The sequence below is a fragment of the Narcine bancroftii genome, chromosome 14 (assembly GCF_036971445.1).
Source record: "Narcine bancroftii isolate sNarBan1 chromosome 14, sNarBan1.hap1, whole genome shotgun sequence".
In the NCBI taxonomy this organism is placed as follows: domain Eukaryota; kingdom Metazoa; phylum Chordata; class Chondrichthyes; order Torpediniformes; family Narcinidae; genus Narcine; species Narcine bancroftii.
The window spans coordinates 49,489,680-49,509,333 of NC_091482.1; the positions used below are offsets into that span (position 1 = coordinate 49,489,680).

Genomic DNA, 19,654 nt, shown 5'->3' on the forward strand with positions numbered 1-19,654 from the left:
GCCTTATAAACCAGGGGTTGTGAGTTTGTTCCTCTCTGGGGCCTCATTTCTGTGAGGGGCGGTGGACAAAGTGGTGACTCTCTGTCTTCCTGTCAGTAGACAAAGTTAAAGAATTTCACGTACGTTACATTCTTCATGACAATAATGGAACCTTGACCTTTTACAAACGCAGTTCCCCAGATACACACCCCAGTTCTGTTGTCTCACAAGGCTCGATAAATGATTTGGACAAAGAGGTGCAGGTTAGCATCAAACAGTTTGCAGATGATATGAAGGTTGGAGGTGTTGTGGATAATGTAGAAGGTTGTCGTGAATTACAAGGGAATACAGACAGGATGTAGAGAAAGAGCAGATGGAGTTCATTCTGGATAAGTGTGAAGTGATGCACTTTGGAAGATTGAAATTGAAGATGGAGTATATGGTGAATGGCAGGATTTTTAACAATGTGAGAGATCTTGGGATCCAGGTCCATAGATCTGTCCAGGTTGCCTTGCACGTTGATAGAGTAGCTAAGAAGTCTAATGGTGTGCTAGCCTTTATTAGTCAGGGGATTGCGTTCAAAAGCCATGAGGAAACATTGCAGTTCTTTTCAACTCTGTTGACATTCGAGGGTCATAGATATGGTGGACAGCCAGCATAGCAACACCTTTGCAATAGCAAATACCAGAGGACGTCTGTTTAAGGTGTTAAAGTGAGTGGAGGAAAGTTTAGGGAGATGGCAGAAGAGAGGGGAGGGTGTCTGGAATGCATTGCCGGGAGTGTGGTGGAGGCTAGTGCAATAGGGACACTTAAAACATTCTTAGATAGGCAGAGGGATGTAAGAAAAATAACTTGTGGATGTAAGGTAGGGAAAGGTTAGATTATTGTGGAGTAGATTGGCACAACATTGTGGGCTGAAGGGCCTATACTGTGCTGGAATGTTCCATGTTTGAACTAAGAGAACATGTGCTTTGGTTTATTGGTCTCCTTGGCCTTGATTCTTATTCCAGAGGATTGAGCAGAAACCTCACTGCAGTCTCAGTGGGGTTACTATCATTCAGATAAATTGCTAAACTGTCCTCTGGGATAAAGGATTAAAGCACGGAAATCCGCAGACATGTGGTTGAAGTAGAAACACATTTGCTGGAGAAACTCAGGAGGTCAAACTGTGTACTTTATGTAGCAAAGATAAAGATCCATAACCAACATTTCGGGCTTGAGCCTTTGTCAAGGTATGAACAGAATGTAGGCGGGCGCCCGAACGAAATGGTGGTGGGGGGCAGGCAGAGGACCACAGAACAGGCAGTTCTGCCAGTGTGCTGGGCATCATCCCCTGCCACTTACTCCAACAGATGGCTTCATGTAGGAATTGACTGCTATTTCTACTACATTACGCACTAAACATACATAAGTGGCTGTGAAGCCGAATGGGGGGAGAGAAACACGATAGGGTGCAGACGCTGTGTTTGTAGTAAAAACACTGAAATGCTGGGGGAACTCAGCCGGTCTTTTCAGCATCCATAGGAGACAAAGATATATTGCTGACGTTTCGGGCCTGAGCCCTTCTGCAAGGAAATATCAGAAAGGGCAGAAGCAGGAAAGATCAGAGTGTCTCAGAATTCACTCAATGATGGAGGAATCCAGACCAACAAGAGGTGTTAATTGAATGTGATAAGGGACTAGGTAGAATTTATCATGTCTGTGCAAAAGGAGACAGGGAATGGAGAGACGATGGGGAAGAAGGGGGTGGGGTTTAATGAAATCCAGAGGTCGATATTAATGGCATCCGGTTGGAGGGTGACCAGTTGGAAGATGAGGTGTTGTTTCTCCAATTTACGGGTGGTCTCAGTCTGGCAATACATGAGACTGTGGACAGCTCAATGGAACAGCACCAAACCAAAAAGGGGGCTTTTGTCATAGGCCACAGACTAGGTGGAAAAGTAGTTGCTCAATCTGTAACGTATCACAGGAAAAGCTTGTGCAAGTCAGACTCTTGCTTCTTGTTAGCTGAAATCTGACCCTCTTCATGGGACAGAAACCAGAGGGCCTGGTGAACAAAGAGTCTCTAAAGTCACTTCTGTTTCCTTACACCCCCCCCCCCCCCCCCCACCTGCCCCCACCAGAAGAAGGTGTTGGTTTGGGAATTGGATTGTGCAGCATGCCCACATACCTGCAGGCATCCGTCATTTACATCTACACACTTTCTCCAGGATCAGTGGCTCATCTGGATGGAAGGCTCCGGTAAGAGTTTAATGTGGAGTAAGGTAGTATGTGAGCGGAAAGAAAAAGTTTTAATGCCACTGTTTTAATTGTACCTAATTGACTCGTTATGTGCACAGTTTGATAACTCCAAAGGAAATGGGGCAATGACAATTTTTCACAAGCCAAATATTTCAGTAACAATTGGGTCTAGAGCAGTGATTCTCAACCTTCCCTTCCCACGCACATCCCACCTTATGTAATCCCTTACTAATCACGGAGCAATAGGGAATAGGAATAGGCGGAACGCGAGTTTTTTAAAAAAGGTTGTCCCCGCACCCCACCCCCCCCCGGTCTAGGGTCCTCCCATCACTGGGCACTGAGGGGCTGAGACCTAGAGGAAGTCCCTCAAACAACAGGGGGAGGGGGAGAAGCGACAGGGTGCCTCAGGGGTGGTTAATAGTGTAAATAGAAATGAATGTTACAATGGGAATGTTTGGGTATAAATCTAAAGATGGGAACAGACTTTGAATGGTTTTCCTTTTGAAAATAATTTATTGGTTTAAAGAAAAGACAAGGTAAAATTTCCTGGCTCACAAATGCAATAGTGCACTTCCAAAGTTGAATCTGGGGTCCATCACCAGGTGGGATGTGGTCGTTCTCCAGCTCCTTCCAGAACTGAAGAGTCTCAACAGGACAAAGGCAGCACATTGTTCATGAAACGTATTCGGCCCCACACAAAAAAAAGATATTGGAGAATAGGGGTTTACAAATTGGATTGTAATTTGAGTTTAATCTGCTATGTAGCGTGGCCGCCTGGGTAGAAAATGACATTAGCGCTTGCGTGCAATGGCTGTCTTCCTTATCCATAATCCCCCACACTGCTGGAACACCATTGCTCCTGTCCCAAATCTGTTCCCCGCCGGCCCACTCCACTCCCCTGACAGCTCACTCTGCTCCCCGCTGACCCCGACAGCATTTCCCCCTCCCCCAGGCCTGACAGCAATTCCCCCCCCCCAACTCTACAATGTTCCGATTCCATGCTCGCCCTGGCCCCAACAGGGCCCCGCCCTCTCCCCACCCACTTACCTTTTGGAGGCCAAAACAGGGAACAGGGGATTCCCAGTGGGGCCTCCGGTGACGCAGTGAGTGCATGACATACCACTCACCATGTCACTGAAGGGGCGGGAGTGCCCTTAAATTGCCTGGTCGCCATTCAACCGGGCAATTTAGGGCCCAGTGAATAAGGGGCTGCTATACGGGTGGGATACACAGGTCCTGGACAGACCCTGTAATGATCAGGTTTCTCTCCCTCCCTCCCTTATCTCAATACCACCATCTACTGCTGCCTGCCACTGACTACTGATCTCTTGGATTCAGGGAGGTGTTGTGAAGCCTGGTGAATACACAAACGTCTAGTTCAGGAACAATTCTTCACTGTGTTTTCTTTTTTGCTGCAGGTGCGGTGACCGTCTTTTAAAAATTAATACCATGAACATCCACAACTTGACTTTGACAGAAGCTTATACTCTTCTCCAGCACTGCAGGTCCGGACCAAATGTTCTAGTGATTAGCCGGCATCCAGATCCCTTGGTAAGAAGGTCAGATGACGACAGATGGATGTAACTCACCAGTTGTGAATCTCGCAAAATTGGGAGCAATTTGGATTGAAATGACTTTCTTCTGCTTTCTACCCTTGACCAGGGGAGTGTGATTGTTGAGAGGCATGGACAGAGTAAATGTAGAAAAGTTGTTTCCCATGGTGGGAGACCCTAGGACAAGAGGGCTCAACTTCAGGAGATCCCTATGCCATAAGGGCGTCCACTTAGAATAGATGCAGAGGAATTTCTTCAACCAGAGTTGGTAAATCTGTGTGGCCACAGGCCAGGTCACTGGGTATATTAATGACAGAGATTGATAGGTTCTTGATTAGCCAGGGGATCAAAGGTTATGGGGAGAAGGCTGGGCAGTGGGGCTGAGTGGGGAAATGGATTGAATGGTGAGGCAGACTCGATGGGCTGGACAGCCTATTTCTGCTCCTGTGTCTTATGCTCGAAGTCAGGGGTGTGATTTTGAAACATTAACTAGCATTCCACTCAGTCTCATAGAATTTCTATTTGGTGATTTGGATTCAAGTTTAACTCCAAAAATTTTCTTGACCTCGTAACTTTCATTTGCCTGTGGCTTCAGGGTATCCAAATGTTGCGAGCTTTTTTTTTAACATGTAGGGAGGGAGTGGGGAAAATAAATGCTGAGCCAAGAGGGAAATATTCGGAAGTGAAGATTGGAATTGTGGGTTACAAACTGAGTTTGTGCCAATGCAATATTGGTGAAACTCAGCAGGTCACGCAGCGTCTATAGAAAGTACAAGGCAGTCGACATTTTGGTTAAAAACACATAGAAATGCTCGAGGAACTCAGCCAGCCTCTCATAGGAGATAAAGAGATATTACTGACATTTCTGGCTTGAGCCCTTCAATGTATAAGCAAAAAGCAGTAGGCATCTGAATTAAAGGCTAATCAACTGCACCCTCCGGATTTATCTGCACGTTCTTTGGCCCTCAGCATTGAAACAATAACCTTTTAGTTGGTTTTGTAATTACAGATCTCTGAGCAGCAGTTTAATGACGCAATTCTGCAAACAGTTGAAAATTCGAGGCTTAATAAGGACAGTTACCAGTGGAATGTTCAAGGTAAAGGTTTCTTGTTATTGGACAATCCTTAAAATCTCTGCAGTGGTTTACAGTGAACGTTAGGGCCTAGAAACTCTACTGCATCCAAATGGGTGTCGTGATTTGGGCATTGAAGTGGGGCAAGAAAATTAAACTTCATTTAATGGAGTGCAAGGGTGCCCAAGTCTCTGCACATCAACAGTTCCTAATCTTAAAAATACAACAATAGTACATAGAAATGAACAAGTATATTCCATTAGAAAAAAATACCTACAATCTAAAAGACAAATATGCTTTATTTGAACAAATTTGGAAACCATACATACTAGAAACCATCGATTTCAGACGTCCACCTCTTCAAATGATAAATGACAGGTCAGGAGTGTGGGTATGACAACGGCTCTGTATACGCTAATCTTTGTGAGGTTTTTCACATATACGAAAATATTTAAATATAGAATTTAAGATGACACAACTTTTTTCTTTTTCTTTTGTATTCTTTTTTTTAATTTTTCTTATTTTTCTTCTTTCTTTTACTTTTGCTTTATGTTATAGGGGTGGGGAGGGTGGGGGGGAAATGGGAAAAAATGTCACTGTCTATATCTTAATGATGAATGTTTGTATATGTTGTTATTGTAGTAGTTCACAGTGAAATATTAAACAACTAAAAAAAAGTTCCTAATCTGATGTTAGTTAATAATATATATGCCTCCTTTCCATTTTTACAATCATGTGAACAACTTCACATTTATCTATGTTATAACACATCTGCCAAAACTTTGCCTAATTCCTCCATCTAATTAACCCTGAAACCTCCCAATCTTCCGCTCACTATTCAGTTTAGTTCAAACACAGAAATAAATGCTGGAGGAACTCAGCAGATCTCGCAGTGTCCATAGGAGGTAAAGATACATAACCAACGTTTCGGACCTGAGCCCTTGTGAAGGTACAAGTGAAAAGTAGGCAGGCAGCTGAATGAAAAGGCTAGGGGGAAGGGAAGAAAGGGCAGGAGGAGGAGCACAGACAAAAGGTGATCATCGAACAAGGAGAGGAGGACAGGAGAGGAAAGGTGAGAATTGAGAGCAGCAGTAGATGTAGCACCTTGTGGGGGCCAAACTGGGAGGCCCGCAACTGGAGTAAGATGGCGGTGGCGGCAAGTAGCCAGGAAGGATATGTGGCTGTGGATGGGAGCACGTGGTTGCAGAGGTTGAAGAGAGGCAGGGAGTGCAGGCGCAGGGCAGTGAGCAAGGCTCTTGCCAAACTCCCTTCGAAGAGAGGAGGGGGAAAGGAGTCACGTGATGGAGTAGTGGCCGGACGGAGAACTCCAGCCCTCTCCAGAAAAGTCGGGAAAAACAAGAGAAAATACAAAGGCACAGAAATAAAAGTTAAAGAAAAGTGAGTATAAAGGTGGAAAGAAGATGGAGACAAAAAAAGAAAAATCAAAATCAACGGAAAGAAGAGAGGAAGAGAAGGCAACGGAGGAAAAAGGTGAAGGCCTTACCTGTCCGAAGAGGCCCGCTGTGGAGAGAGGAGCCCGCATCCTCAGGTCGGTAGAAAAAGAACTACAAAAATGGCTCGCAGAGCCGAGTAAAAGTGCGCAACCGCGATGCGCATGAAAAAAAACACACCGACGGGAGGGGGGACCAGCTGGGGAGTCGATCTCCACAGCCGGCAACGACAGCTGCAGAACACCTGCAGCAAGAAGAGACCACAGAAAACAATGAAAACAAGAAAGAAGAGAAGGAAAGGGCAACAAAGAAACAACAGATGGCCAACCCAGAGGAAGAAGAAGAGGAAGAGTACAGTGAAATAGAAGAAGGGAAAGGCAAGGTAAAGGATATACTTTCTCTTGTTAGAGGATACATGGAATCATTTAAAGAATGGCAAACACAGGAATTCAATGATTTAAGAAGAAGAATAAACAACACAGAAGAGAAAGTGAATAAAATAGATATGACCTTAACAGAAATGGGGAAAAAAATGGACAAGATGGAAGAGCGGGCAGTAGCAGCAGAAATGGAGGTAGAAGACTTAAAAAAGAAATTGGAGGAATCTAATAAAAAAACTAAAGAGACACAAGAACTACTAGCTCAAAAAATAGATATAATGAAAAATTATAACAGAAGAAATAACATAAAGATAGTGGGCCTTAAGGAAGATGAAGAAGGCAAGAATATGAGGGAGTTTATAAAAGAGTGGATCCCTAAGACCCTAGGATGTCCAGAACTACAGCAAGAAATGGAAATAGAAAGGGCACATAGAGCATTGGCCTCTAAACCACAAACACAACAAAAACCAAGATCTATTGTAGTAAAATTCCTAAGATATACTACAAGAGAAAAGGTACTGGAGAAGGCAATGGAAAAAGTAAGAGAGGGCAACAAACCACTGGAATATAAAGGGCAAAAAATCTTCATTTATCCAGATATAAGTTTTGAACTCCTAAAGAAGAGAAAGGAGTTCATTACAGCAAAGGTGATTTTATGGAAGAAAGGGTATAAATTTATACTGAAGCATCCTGCGGTATTGAAAATATTTATTCCAGGACAACAAAACAGACTATTCTCGGATCCAGAAGCACGAAAATTTGCAGAACAATTACAAAAATAGACTGAGGGATGAAGACGGGTAATGAGGGTAAAAATGACCAAGATTGATATGTATGCGGGTAAAGAGGTATAAGAGTGAATAGAGACAATGTGCATACGTGAATGTATCTGTAATTAGAGGAAAATATAGATAGTATAGACAAGAATTAATAAGGGAAGGTAATGGAATAGAGAGAATAAGGAGGGAATTAAAAGAGTGACCTTTGTGACATATGAAAAGTGAAATCTTTTCTGGGGGGGGCTGGGTGGGGGAAAATAGCGGTCACTGCAAAATCAGTTGACGCTTGCGAGTGGATTCGCAAATCCAAATGGAGAGGGGAGATTTGGTTGTCCGACAAGGGATAAAGGACAACTCAGGAGGGGAAGGGGAGATTGGGGATAAAGAAGATAGAAATAGGAGAATAAGGAAAATGTTGGATGTTGTAGAAATGTTGTCTTGTAAAGAGTTGAAAATAAGAAAACAGAAATGGAAAAGGAGGAAAGGTAATGATGGAAAAACGGAAAGAGAAGATAAACAAAATATAAAATGGCTACGCTGAACTATATGACTTTAAATATTAATGGAATACATAACCAAATTAAAAGGAAGAAACTACTAAATTTACTGAAAAAGGAAAAAATAGATATAGCATTTGTCCAAGAAACACACTTAACTGAATTGGAGCACAAGAAATTAAAGAGAGATTGGGTAGGACATGTAACAGCAGCATCGTATAATTCAAAAGCAAGAGGAGTGGCTATATTAATTAGCAAAAATGTGCCATTTAAAATAGAAGAGGAAATAATAGATCCAGCAGGGAGATATGTTATGATAAAATGTCAGATATATTCGGAGCATTGGAATCTACTTAATATATATTCACCTAACGAAGAAGATCAAAAGTTTATGCAAGATATCTTTTTGAAGGTAGCTAATACGCAAGGGAACATACTAATAGGAGGGGATTTCAATCTGAATTTGGATCCAAATATGGATAAAACGGGGAAAAAAATTAACAGGAAGAACAAAGTAACCAAATTTATAATTAAATCAATGCAAGAAATGAAACTTGTGGACATATGGAGGAAACAAAACCCAAAAGAAAAGGAATACTCATACTACTCGACTAGACATAAAACATACTCTAGAATAGACCTATTCTTGTTATCAGCTAGTATGCAGGATAGAGTAAGAAAAACAAAATATAAAGCGAGAATGCTATCGGACCATTCACCCTTAATACTGACAGTAAAGCTAGAGGACATCCCTCCAAGAATGTATAGATGGAGATTAAACCCCATGCTACTTAAAAGACAGGATTTTAGAGAATTTATTGAAAAACAATTAAAAATGTATTTTGAAGTAAATACGGAATCAATGGAAGATAAGTTTATACTATGGGACGCAATGAAAGCATTCATTAGAGGGCAAATAATAAGTTATGTAACCAAGATGAAGAAGGACTACAATCAGGAAACAGAGCAGTTGGAAAGGGAAATAGTAAACATAGAAAAAAAATGAGCAATGAAGGAAGATACAACTAAAAGAAGAGAATTGGCGGATAAAAAAATAAAATATGAAACATTACAAACATATAAGGTGGAGAAGAATATAATGAAGACAAAACAGAAATATTATGAACTAGGTGAAAAAACACACAAAATCTTAGCATGGCAGCTTAAGACAGAGCAAACTAAGAAAATGGTATTGGCAATAAGGAAAAAAGACAAACAAGTTACATATAATCCGAAAGAAATTAAGGAAAACTTCAGAGAATTCTATGAACAATTATACCGAACTGAAAACGAAGGGAAAGAAGGGAAAATAGATGAATTTTTGACTAAAATTGAACTACCAAAACTACAAATAGAGGAACAAAATAAATTAACAGAACCATTTGGAACAGTAGAAATACAAGAGATAATAAAAAAATTACCAAATAATAAGACACCAGGAGAGGATGGACTCCCAATAGAATTCTACAAAACATTTAAAGACCTATTAATACCGCCCCTCCTGGATGTAATCAACCAGATTGATGAGACACAAAACTTAACAGATTCATGTAAAACAGCAATAATTACAGTGATACTAAAACAAGGGAAAGATCCACTCTAACCAGCGTCATATAGACCAATATCTTTGCTAAACACAGATTATAAGATAATAGCTAAACTATTAGCAAACAGATTAGCAGAACAGGCACCGAAAATGGTAAATTTAGACCAAACTGGATTTATCAAAAAAAGACGCACAACAGACAATATTTGTAAATTTATTAACTTAATTCATGCAGTAGAAGGAAATAAAGCACCTGCAGTAGCAGTTGCTTTAGACGCAGAGAAGGCCTTCAACAGAGTAGAATGGAATTATTTGTTCAAAGTATTGCAAAAATTCAGTTTACCGGAGAAGTATATTAATTGGATTAAAGCATTATATAAGGGACCGTTAGCGAAAGTGACAGTAAATGGACATGTATCAAAGCAATTTAACTTAAGCAGGTCAACGCGGCAGGGATGCCCACTATCACCGTTATTGTTTGCGCTAGCTATAGAACCACTAGCAGAATTGATAAGAATAGATAATAATATAAAAGGAATAAAAATAAAAGACAGGGAATATAAAATCAGTCTATTTGCGGATGATGTGATAGTGTACTTAACAGAACCAGAATTATCAATAAAAGAATTATATAAGAAATTGAAGGAATATGGAGAAGTGTCGGGATACAAGATAAACGTAAATAAAAGTGAAGCAATGCCTATGAATAACGCGGATTTCTCAAAATTTAAAAAGGAATCCCCATTCAGATGGCAAATGCAGGCAATAAGATACCTAGGTGTACAAATAAACAAAAATCTAGGCCAATTATATAAACTCAATTACAATCCACTAATGAAAAAATTACAGGACGATTTAGAGCATGGGAAAGAGCTACCACTAACACTGATAGGAAGGATAAACTGTATTAAAATGAACATTTTTCCAAGGATACTATACTTATTTCAGGCATTGCCAATACAACTGACAGAAAAATTCTTCAGAGTTAAAGAAAATAATAAGGAAATTTTTATGGAGGGGGGGAAACCGAGGATAGCACTAGATAAATTAACAGAATTGTATAAACAAGGAGGCTTACAACTGCCAAACTTCAAAAATTATTATAGAGCCGCACAATTAAGATACCTATCAGATTTTTATCAAACAAGGGAAAAACCAGACTGGACGAGATTAGAATTAGATAAAATAGGGGAAAAGATACCTGAACACATATTATATAAATGGGACGAAAAATTGGTACAACATAGAACTTCTCCAGTATTACACCATCTCCTCAATATTTGGAAAAAGATTCATGTAGAAAGAAATAAAACAAATTATCAATTACCAAAACTAATATTGACGCAAAATAAGCTACTCCCTTTTACAATAGACAACCTTTCCTTTAGAAAATTGGAAAAAAAAGGGATTAAAAGAATAGAAAATTGTTTTTCAGGAAGTAGATTCTTATCCTTTGAACAAATGAGAGATAAGTACAATATAACTGGAGATACAGCGCTGGCATATTACCAACTGAGATCCTACTTGAAAGATAAATTAGGAAGCAATTTGAGTTTACCAGAGGGAAGTAACCTTGAATATGTGATTACAGATACAATGTTAATCAAAAGATTTATAACAAATATGTATATTAAACTGCAAGAAAAGGAGAATAAGGAAACAAATGGTAAAACTAAACAAAAATGGGAACAAGATTTAAATATAAAGATAAAAAAGGAAACATGGGAGAAATTATGTTCTGGAACGATGAGAAATACAATAAATACGAGGCTACGTATGATACAATATAATTGGTTACACAGACTATACATTACACCGCAAAAGTTAAATAAATGGGACCCAACAGTATCTGATAGATGTTTTCGATGTAAAAAAAGAAAGGGGAACAACAATTCATGCAATCTGGACATGTGAGAAAGTAGAAAAATTTTGGGATGATCTCAATCAGATATTAAATAAAATAACAGAAAACAATATACCAAAGAATCCAGAGATCTTTCTCCTAAGTAACATAAAAAATAAAGAATTTGGAATTGACTTGGAGGATGCACAAAAAAGATTTGTTAAGATAGCCCTAGCCGTAGCAAAAAAATGTATTATGTCAACCTGGAAATTGGAAGATAATTTGAAAATACAACAATGGTATATAGAAATGAATAAATGTATTCCATTAGAAAAAATAACATATAGTTTCAGAAATAATATTGAAATATTCGAACAAGTATGGGAGCCTTACATTAAATACAATAGCGAAAACCTACCGGGAACAAACATTACCTAAGTTGATGGAAGGAGAAGAGAAGAAAAGAATGGACTCAGTAGAATTTCTGGTGTATTTTTGTTGAATGGCAACATTGTCTGACTGGCTTAATGCAACCTAGATTGTATACCTAAAATGGATGAGAGGGGGTGGTGGGGGGGTGGCTTGGGAGGGCGGGGGGGGGAGAAAAAGTCACTGTATATGTGTGAAAAAGAAAAAGTGTATATCATGGCTAACGTGATTTATGGTGTGAAAAATAAAAAATTTTAAAAAAAAAAGAGAGGAGGGGAACTTCTTCAGGGCAGGCATCCCTTGAAGAGATTCCAGGGGAGCTCCACTGTGACTTCTCTTTGACGGATGCCTTCCCTGAAGAGTTCTTCCTCTCTCTTTGCTCACTTCCTTCAGTTTAGTTCAGTGGCATTGGCAAACATCAAGATATCACAGTTTATTCCCCATTTAAATCATTTATATATATATATCTATATAGATATATATAGATATATATATATATTTATATATTTAGAATAATTTAGGCCTATGTACTGATGCTTGAAGTATTACATTTATTCCAAATTTCTGTTTCTGTCAATCTATTCTACCAGTTTCAACCTCAAAAAAAGCACTCCAGGTTTGTTAAACATGATTTCACTTTGATTTATTATGGTGTCTAGCATTTAACATACAAAAGTCGAGACTCTTGGTCACATAAAAACTAGAGGACACAGGTTAAGGGTGAAAGCAGAAAAGTTTAAAGGGAACATTTGGAGGAACTTCCTAACGCAGAGAGTGGCAGGATTGTAGAATGAGCCACCAGGTGAATTGGTAAATCCAGGCTCAATTTTGACGTACAAGAAATATTTGGACAGGTACATGGATGGGAGGGGTAAGGAGGGATATGGTCTTGATGCAGGTCAGTGAAAATAGTTCGGCACAGACTAGAAGGGCTAAAGGTGCTGTTTCTGTGCTGTAACATTCTGGCCCCTGGTTCACTGATTTCTTTGGCTGACTTTTTAAAAATAATGTACTTACTTTTGCCGCCCTCCAATTTGCAAGGACGTTTTCCACAACCTGTAGGATTCTGGAAATAGGCCATCCATGCATCCACTATTTTCAAACCCACTTTCTTCAGTCCTCTGGCATGAAAGGTCAGGGCTTTCATGCCTGATGGGAAGTCAGGGCTTCACTAAGTTTCTAACTAGGACCATGCTCTTCTCCCCTCCCCTCGCCTCCCCCTTCTACTTTTATTCGGACGTCTGCCGACATTTTTCCATTCCTTGAGGGACGACTCAAGCCCGAAACGTCGATTCTGTATCTTTATCTTTGCTGCATAACGTATACACTGTTTGACCTGCTGAGTTTCTCCAGCATTGTGTTTTTACTTCAACCACAGTGCCTGTAGACTTTTGTACTTTACATCTAACTCTTTTCTTTGAAAGGCTTAAGGAAACCAGAAGCAAGCTGGCATGGAAAGAAAATGGGGGAAAGGTGCCACTCTAGGAAAGCCCTGAAGCCAATGACCCGCTCCAGCAGTGATAGCAGCTATTTTAACAGCGCAGCCGCTAATTCTGGCTCCCTGTTCTATGTCAACAAGGACTCTCAAGGTGACATACCTGCTTCTGATGGGCCACAGACGGACTCGGTTGGCTTGCCCTCCGAGAATGACCATGAGCAGCTCGGTGGTCTCCATAAGGAGTTGTATTTGGTCAAAGTTGCACCAGAAATGACCGACGGAGACAATAATGATTTGAAGAGGATTCGCTGGCCAACTCCACCACCAAAGGACACAAGCAGCAAGAGCTATCAGCAGAAAGATCACGTTATTGCCGAGGGATTTGGCAAGGCACGTGTGAGACGGCGAGACGGACACTCTCAAACGTCCCACTGTCAGGTGAGATGAGCTCCGAGCAGTTGCAGTATTGACTCGCGGACTGCACCTAGTGCTAGAGGTTGTCACACAGCTAGTCAGAAGGAAGCTTCCCCAATTTAGACGTGAGCATCCCGAAGTTTGTGGGAAAGACTTTGCGTAGCCAGCGAGGTAGACATACCTCTGGCCCATGAGCCCGTAGTGCCCAAATACCTCATTTAACCTACCACGTTTGTACATTATTGAAAGGTGGGAGGAAACTGGAGCATCCAGAGGAAACCCATGCAGACGCAGGGAGAACGTATAAACATCTTACAGACAGCGCGGGATTCAAACCCTGGCCGCTGGTGCTGTATCAGTGTTACACTGACTACTGTGCTAAGCACGCCACCCCTTTCCGCTGTCTCTAAATCAAAGGCAGGTAGCCTTACTTTCTAGACTAGTGGTTCTCAACCTTTTTCTTTCCACTCACATCCCACTTTAAGAAATCCCGATGCCATCGGGGCTCGGTGATTAGTCAGGGATTGCTTCAGCTGGGATGTGGGTGGGAAGGGAAGGTTGAGAATCACTGCTCTAGACCCAATTGTTACTGAAATATTTGGCTCGAGAAAAATTGACATTGGCCCATTTCCTTTGGAGTTCTGAAACCGTGCACATAATGAGTCAATAGGTACAATGGCATTAAAACTTTTTCTTTCCACCCACATACCACCTGAAGCAATCCCTTACTAATCACCAAGCACCTATGGCCTAGGGAATTCTTAAAGTGGGATGTGAGTAGAAAGATAAAGGTTGAGAACCACTGGTCTAGAGTATTATGTGATCCAATTTCAAGAAGAAATAAAATCTCATCTGATTTTCATTGCTTGATGGGTTATGCTGGACTAGGACACTGACGAAGGGCAGGCAACACATGTCAGCAAATGTTTTCCAAGATTTTCATTCTTTGAGGGAACAGTGCCCATCGTTGGAAGTTTGCTTCTACAGTAAGGGGTCAGCAAAAAAAATGCCTGATGCATACATCTGCATTGCCTAAAGGGTAGTTCCCCAAGAAGGTCGCATCCTGACATTGGAACCCTTTAAATGATTTATTTTCCAGCTCTACTTGTCGTCCCCGTCACCCACAATTCTCTTGGTCATACTGATCTCATACGGGCTCATAACCCTCCCCTGACCCAATTCCCCCCCCCCCCCACATTGATCGACATTTCAATCGGCAATCAAGCTACTCTCTTTATCAATCCCTTGGCCTGAGAGCAACTCAGTCTTCTCACGGCCCTTGCCATACAACCTCTTGATCTGCAGACCTCCGCCCCATCAGAAATATCCCTCCCCAGGAAGCGTCTAGACTTAAAAATACAATGCTGGTGTAGTGGTTAGTGCTGTGCCTTTACAGTGCCAGCAATCGGGACTGGGGTTCAAATCCCGCGCTGTCTATAAGGAGTTTGTATGTGTCTCTCTGTATCCGAGTAGGTTTTCTCCCCGGAGGCTCCGGCTTCCTGCCACCATTCAAAACATATCTGGGATGTAGGTTAATTGGCTGGCACGGACTCGAGGGCCGAAAGGGCCTGTTATCATGCTGTATGTCCAAATTTAAAGTCAAAAATTAAAATTTAAACTTAGCAGTTCAGTGTTCGTTAAATAGCAAAGATAAAGATACATAACCGACATTTCAAGGGATGTAGAAATGTTGACAGGAGTCTGAACAAATGGTAAGGGCAGGAGGGGTGGGGGGAGGGGCACAATCCCAAAGGCAAGAGGTAATAGATGGATAAGAGGGGGAGGGTACAACAGCAAACAGGGGAAGAGGGGTGGGTGGGTGAATCAAGAGGTAAGGGGGATGGAGATGGGGCAGGGTTGGGAAGAAAGGGAGAAAGGAGAGCAGGTGAGCAGAAACCGATGTTAATGTCATCCAGCTGGAGAGAGCCCAGATGGAAAATCAGACCGTGTTCCTCTAATTTATGGGTGGTCTTGGTGGGATGGTGCATGAAGCCATGTGAGTGTGATACAGAACTGAAATGGTTGGCAACTGGGAGGTCTCTGTGACTGGTGTGGAGAGAGTGAAGGTGCTCAGTGAAGCAATCTCCCAGTCTGCACCCAGATTCTCCAATGTAGAGAAGGCCACAGAGGAGAGCGCTGGATGCAGTAAATCAACCATGGTGTCTGCAGACTTTCATGTTTTACTTTCCCTTAAGCATCTAGACTTGTTCTTGGGATTTTGTTTTTGTTCTCTGCACTTGTACAGCTTGTGGAGCAAAGGCCTTATCATTGTTCAGTGAGAAAGTGTATCTTGGCCCTGGAATATGGCTAAACTTCTGAGTTAAACACAATCTGCTGGAGGAGCTCAGTGGTTCTTGATGAAGAGATTTAGCCTGAAATGTCGACCTTTCTTTTTCTCCCGCTGATACGGAGTTCTTCCAGCAGGTTGTGTTTTGCTTCAGATTCCAGCGTCTGTGGTCTCCTGGGTGCCTCTTGAATGTCCAAGTGACGGGTCAGAAAAATAGATGGAATTGAGCCACCCACTGTTTATTATGTCTTTGCAGGTGCTGAGCAAATGCACGACGTGGTTAGCGCAATGCTGTCACAGCGCCAGCAATCAGGACCAGAGTTCAAATCCCACACGGTTGGTAAGGAGTTTGTATGTTTCCCCGTTTCTGCGTGGTGCTCCAGTTTCCTCCAACCGTTCAAGATGTACCGGGGCTCGTAGGTTAATTGGGTGGAATTGGGCGGCACGGGTTTGTGGGCCGGAAGGGTCTGTTACCATGCTGTATGTCTAAATTTAAAAAAAATGTAGCCTTATGTTTTGTTCCGGTGCTTTGAATGGTTTGACAAGTTTAACCGGAGGGCTGTTCGGTAAACACTGCAGGGCTGAGTCTTGCAGTCACATACGGCAAGACCAAGATGCATTCTTATGACTACAAAAGTTTTGTGCTCAACCTTTATATTGGTGTTATTCCATTCAATAGATTTATTCTATTGGCTTCAGTGGTGAGTTTTAGATTGCTGTCTCAATTGTTGGTCTAGGACTTGACTTTATAAAACTGATAAAGGGTCCAGACCCAAACATTGACAGACCCTTTTGACCCATGAGTCCTGCTGAGTTCCTCCATTGTGATACCTCGCCCTCTTCAGAATAAAATCAACTCTGCGTCAAATAATAGTACATGCAACAGAGAATTACTTGCTGAATTTCTGACATGCCTTTCAAAGATACCGGATGATTTGCAGCACTAATTAAATAATAATAGGGCCTTGGCGCCAAAATAGTACTGCTGCACAAGTGTAGATATAATAATGAACGTGAACAAACCCTTGGTGTAAAGCTACTGGTTGATGTGGTTTGAGTGAAAGGTGTAGTGATTATAATGAGCTAGGATGTTCACATTTGGCAAGTTGTGTGACTTTGCCTTCAGCTACAAAATAAAAACATATTGGCTCTCCACTTTGCAAGTGAGGTGTGAATTATTTATTATAATCATTAATGAATATGTTTATGTAAAGGTCATGTGCCCTATCGTACTTCTGCCAGTCTTTAGATAAAGTCCCCTATTGGTCCCATTCTCATGGTCCTTACTAACAGTTAAGTGTTTCTAAGAATTTATCCAGTTTCCTTTTATTTCACTGTTCTTGAATCTGTTTTTAATACAGTGCAGTTGAGATAACAACAACTCAGTTTTGAATTAATTACATTATTTTTGTTTCTGATTCTGGTTTATTGGTGTTCAGGAAACTTTGGATTTAAGGACCTGAACTCTAGGATTTGCACTCAGTTTTTGTGCATAGGATAGGACATTACAGCACAGCAACAGGCCCTTTGGCCTGTTACAGAGTTCTGTGTTGTGTATTGACCTATGTGTTGTGTGGTTTTATGTTAAAAAGTGACAGTTTGCCTTAGAGAGCCAAGGTGAAGGTGGACTGCTGAGAGAGTGGGAGACGGACTGAACATGTGCAGAAAATGATCTAAAATTTTCTGGACTTGGACGATAAACCACCACTGGGTGGTGCTGTGGAGTGGAAGAAGGCCCAGAGCATGCGTCATGGTCTGGAGGACAGTTTAGAATATTGGGCATTTCATAAAGGGATGAACATTCAGAAGGCAGCCAGAAGGATCCAGACCAAGCCAGTGGTTCCTCTCTCTGCAAGCAACACAAGAAGACAACTTCGAATTTTGTGCTCTCTCTCTCTCTCTCTCTCAAAGATCTTTTGGCTTCAGTTTACCACACAAACTGAATTTTGTTTATGATCTTTGCTTCGGATGAGATTGAAGTTTTATGAGTCTTGTGTCTAAGTTTTTCTGTGGGCTGGTTGGAAATATAACTTAAGTCTTTAATTACATATGTTATATTTAGGATGGGGAATTTATTAGTATTACACTGTTATAGGAATTTGCATAGTAACCAGTGGGCATTGTTATAAAAGGGGGGATTTTGAATTAAAGTTTGAAGGTGAATTTTTTTGTTAATAAAGTAATTGTTCATCTTTACCCCTGTGTGATATACCTTCTTTGTGGTTGCTGGTTTGATCATGTAACAGGCCCATCTAGTCCGTGGCAAACTATTTACTCCAGCTGGTCTGCACCTGGACCTTGGCCCTCCTGCCCCTCTCATTCATGTACCTATTCCAATCTCCTTAATGCTGAAATCGACATCTCTGCTGGTGGCTCGTTCCACACACTCTCCACCCTCTGAGTGAAGAAGTTCCCTGTGGTGAAACTACTATTGTATGTATTTGTCATAGGTAAATTTCATGACCTTTCCTGGTTGACCCAGCTCTCACTGGCCAGCTCGTGACTCCTCCCCCTTTCTTCCCCATAAAGGCTGTCATGCCACAAGCCTGCCCCCAGTTCGAGTCCAGGCCAGTGTGAGCGACTGTTGTGAGTGAGGAAACAGGTTTGGTAGATCTCAAAGGCAAGGACTCTGAACACAGGATTTTATTTACAAAACTGATGCAGAACACACACACACACACACACATACATACACACACACATACATACACACACACACACACACACACACACACACACACACACACACACACACACACACACACACAATGAATGGGTACATACAATGATCAGGGAGAAATCACTATGATGTCTCACCCACCCCTCGACTCAGTGCAGGCATGGCTCGATGCTACAAGCGACCCTAATTAAACGCTCCCAACCCTTTTAACAGTGCACATCTTACCAACAGTTTCTCCAGCACCCTTCCACATTTCTAGGCCTGGAGTGAAGCAGGGTGGTCCCAAGCTGGCAAAAGAGGAAGAACAAAGAGCACATGGCACCTTTATAGGGCTGGAGGGACAAGCCCACATTGAGATCCAATAGCTCAGTGGCAGGGGGGTTAATTTAATTACAACAGCCAATGGCCCAAGGCCAAGTACGGCAGGCTGGAGAGTGCAGTCCAGGTAATTTACATATTACCAACAGCAAGGTGTGCACTAATGGCTGGGGCGGAACCAAACCTTGATTGGCAGCTGGTGTGTCCTCCAACTAGGTCGGGGGCAGTGCTGTCACATGACAGCCACAGCCCTTCCCAATACAGTGACCAACACAGGATGCTGTCCATCTCTTGTAAAATAAAGCCTTCAGTCTCGGCAACTTCACTCTTTGTGTAATTGATCGTGCTTCACACCCTTAACCCACGTCCTCTTGTTCTTGTCTCACCCAGCCTTGGTGGTGAAGGCCTGCTTGTATTTTGTCTATCCATACCCCTCATATTTCATTTTAGGAATCTTGGAAATTCCAGGGCATTGAATTTTGCATATAAATAGAACCATTCACAATCTTGGAACGTTCCATGGTTCCTTAAATCAATAGAGTATTTCTGAGGAGTGCAAAAGCTACTAATGCTGTGCAAATCTTGCTGGAGGAATTCGGCAGGTCAAAAGGCATCCATGGGTAGAAATGTTCAGTCAATGTTCCGAGTTTGAACCCTTCATCAAGACTAAAAGGGGAAAAAGGCTGGGAAAGGAGCCCAGACGTGATTGGGTGGATGACAGAAGTTGTGGGAGGTGGAGTGACGAT

At 41.7% G+C, this 19,654-nt stretch overlaps 1 protein-coding gene across 6 annotated transcripts in view; it reads left to right on the plus strand.

The window, feature by feature from the left end:
* il16 (interleukin 16) overlaps positions 1-19,654 on the plus strand; it is a 94,895-nt gene that overhangs the window by 39,205 nt on the left and 36,036 nt on the right. For all 6 annotated transcript variants that reach the window (XR_011348715.1, XR_011348717.1, XM_069910961.1 and 3 more), the window contains 5 exons: positions 2,103-2,220; positions 3,639-3,771; positions 4,783-4,870; positions 13,196-13,647; positions 16,167-16,250. Coding sequence is in view for 4 of the 6 variants with exons in the window: in XM_069910961.1 (XP_069767062.1) it covers positions 2,103-2,220; positions 3,639-3,771; positions 4,783-4,870; positions 13,196-13,647; positions 16,167-16,250 (875 nt within the window). In the remaining 2 variants the exon portion in view is untranslated. The remainder of the gene's footprint in view (positions 1-2,102; positions 2,221-3,638; positions 3,772-4,782; positions 4,871-13,195; positions 13,648-16,166; positions 16,251-19,654) is intronic.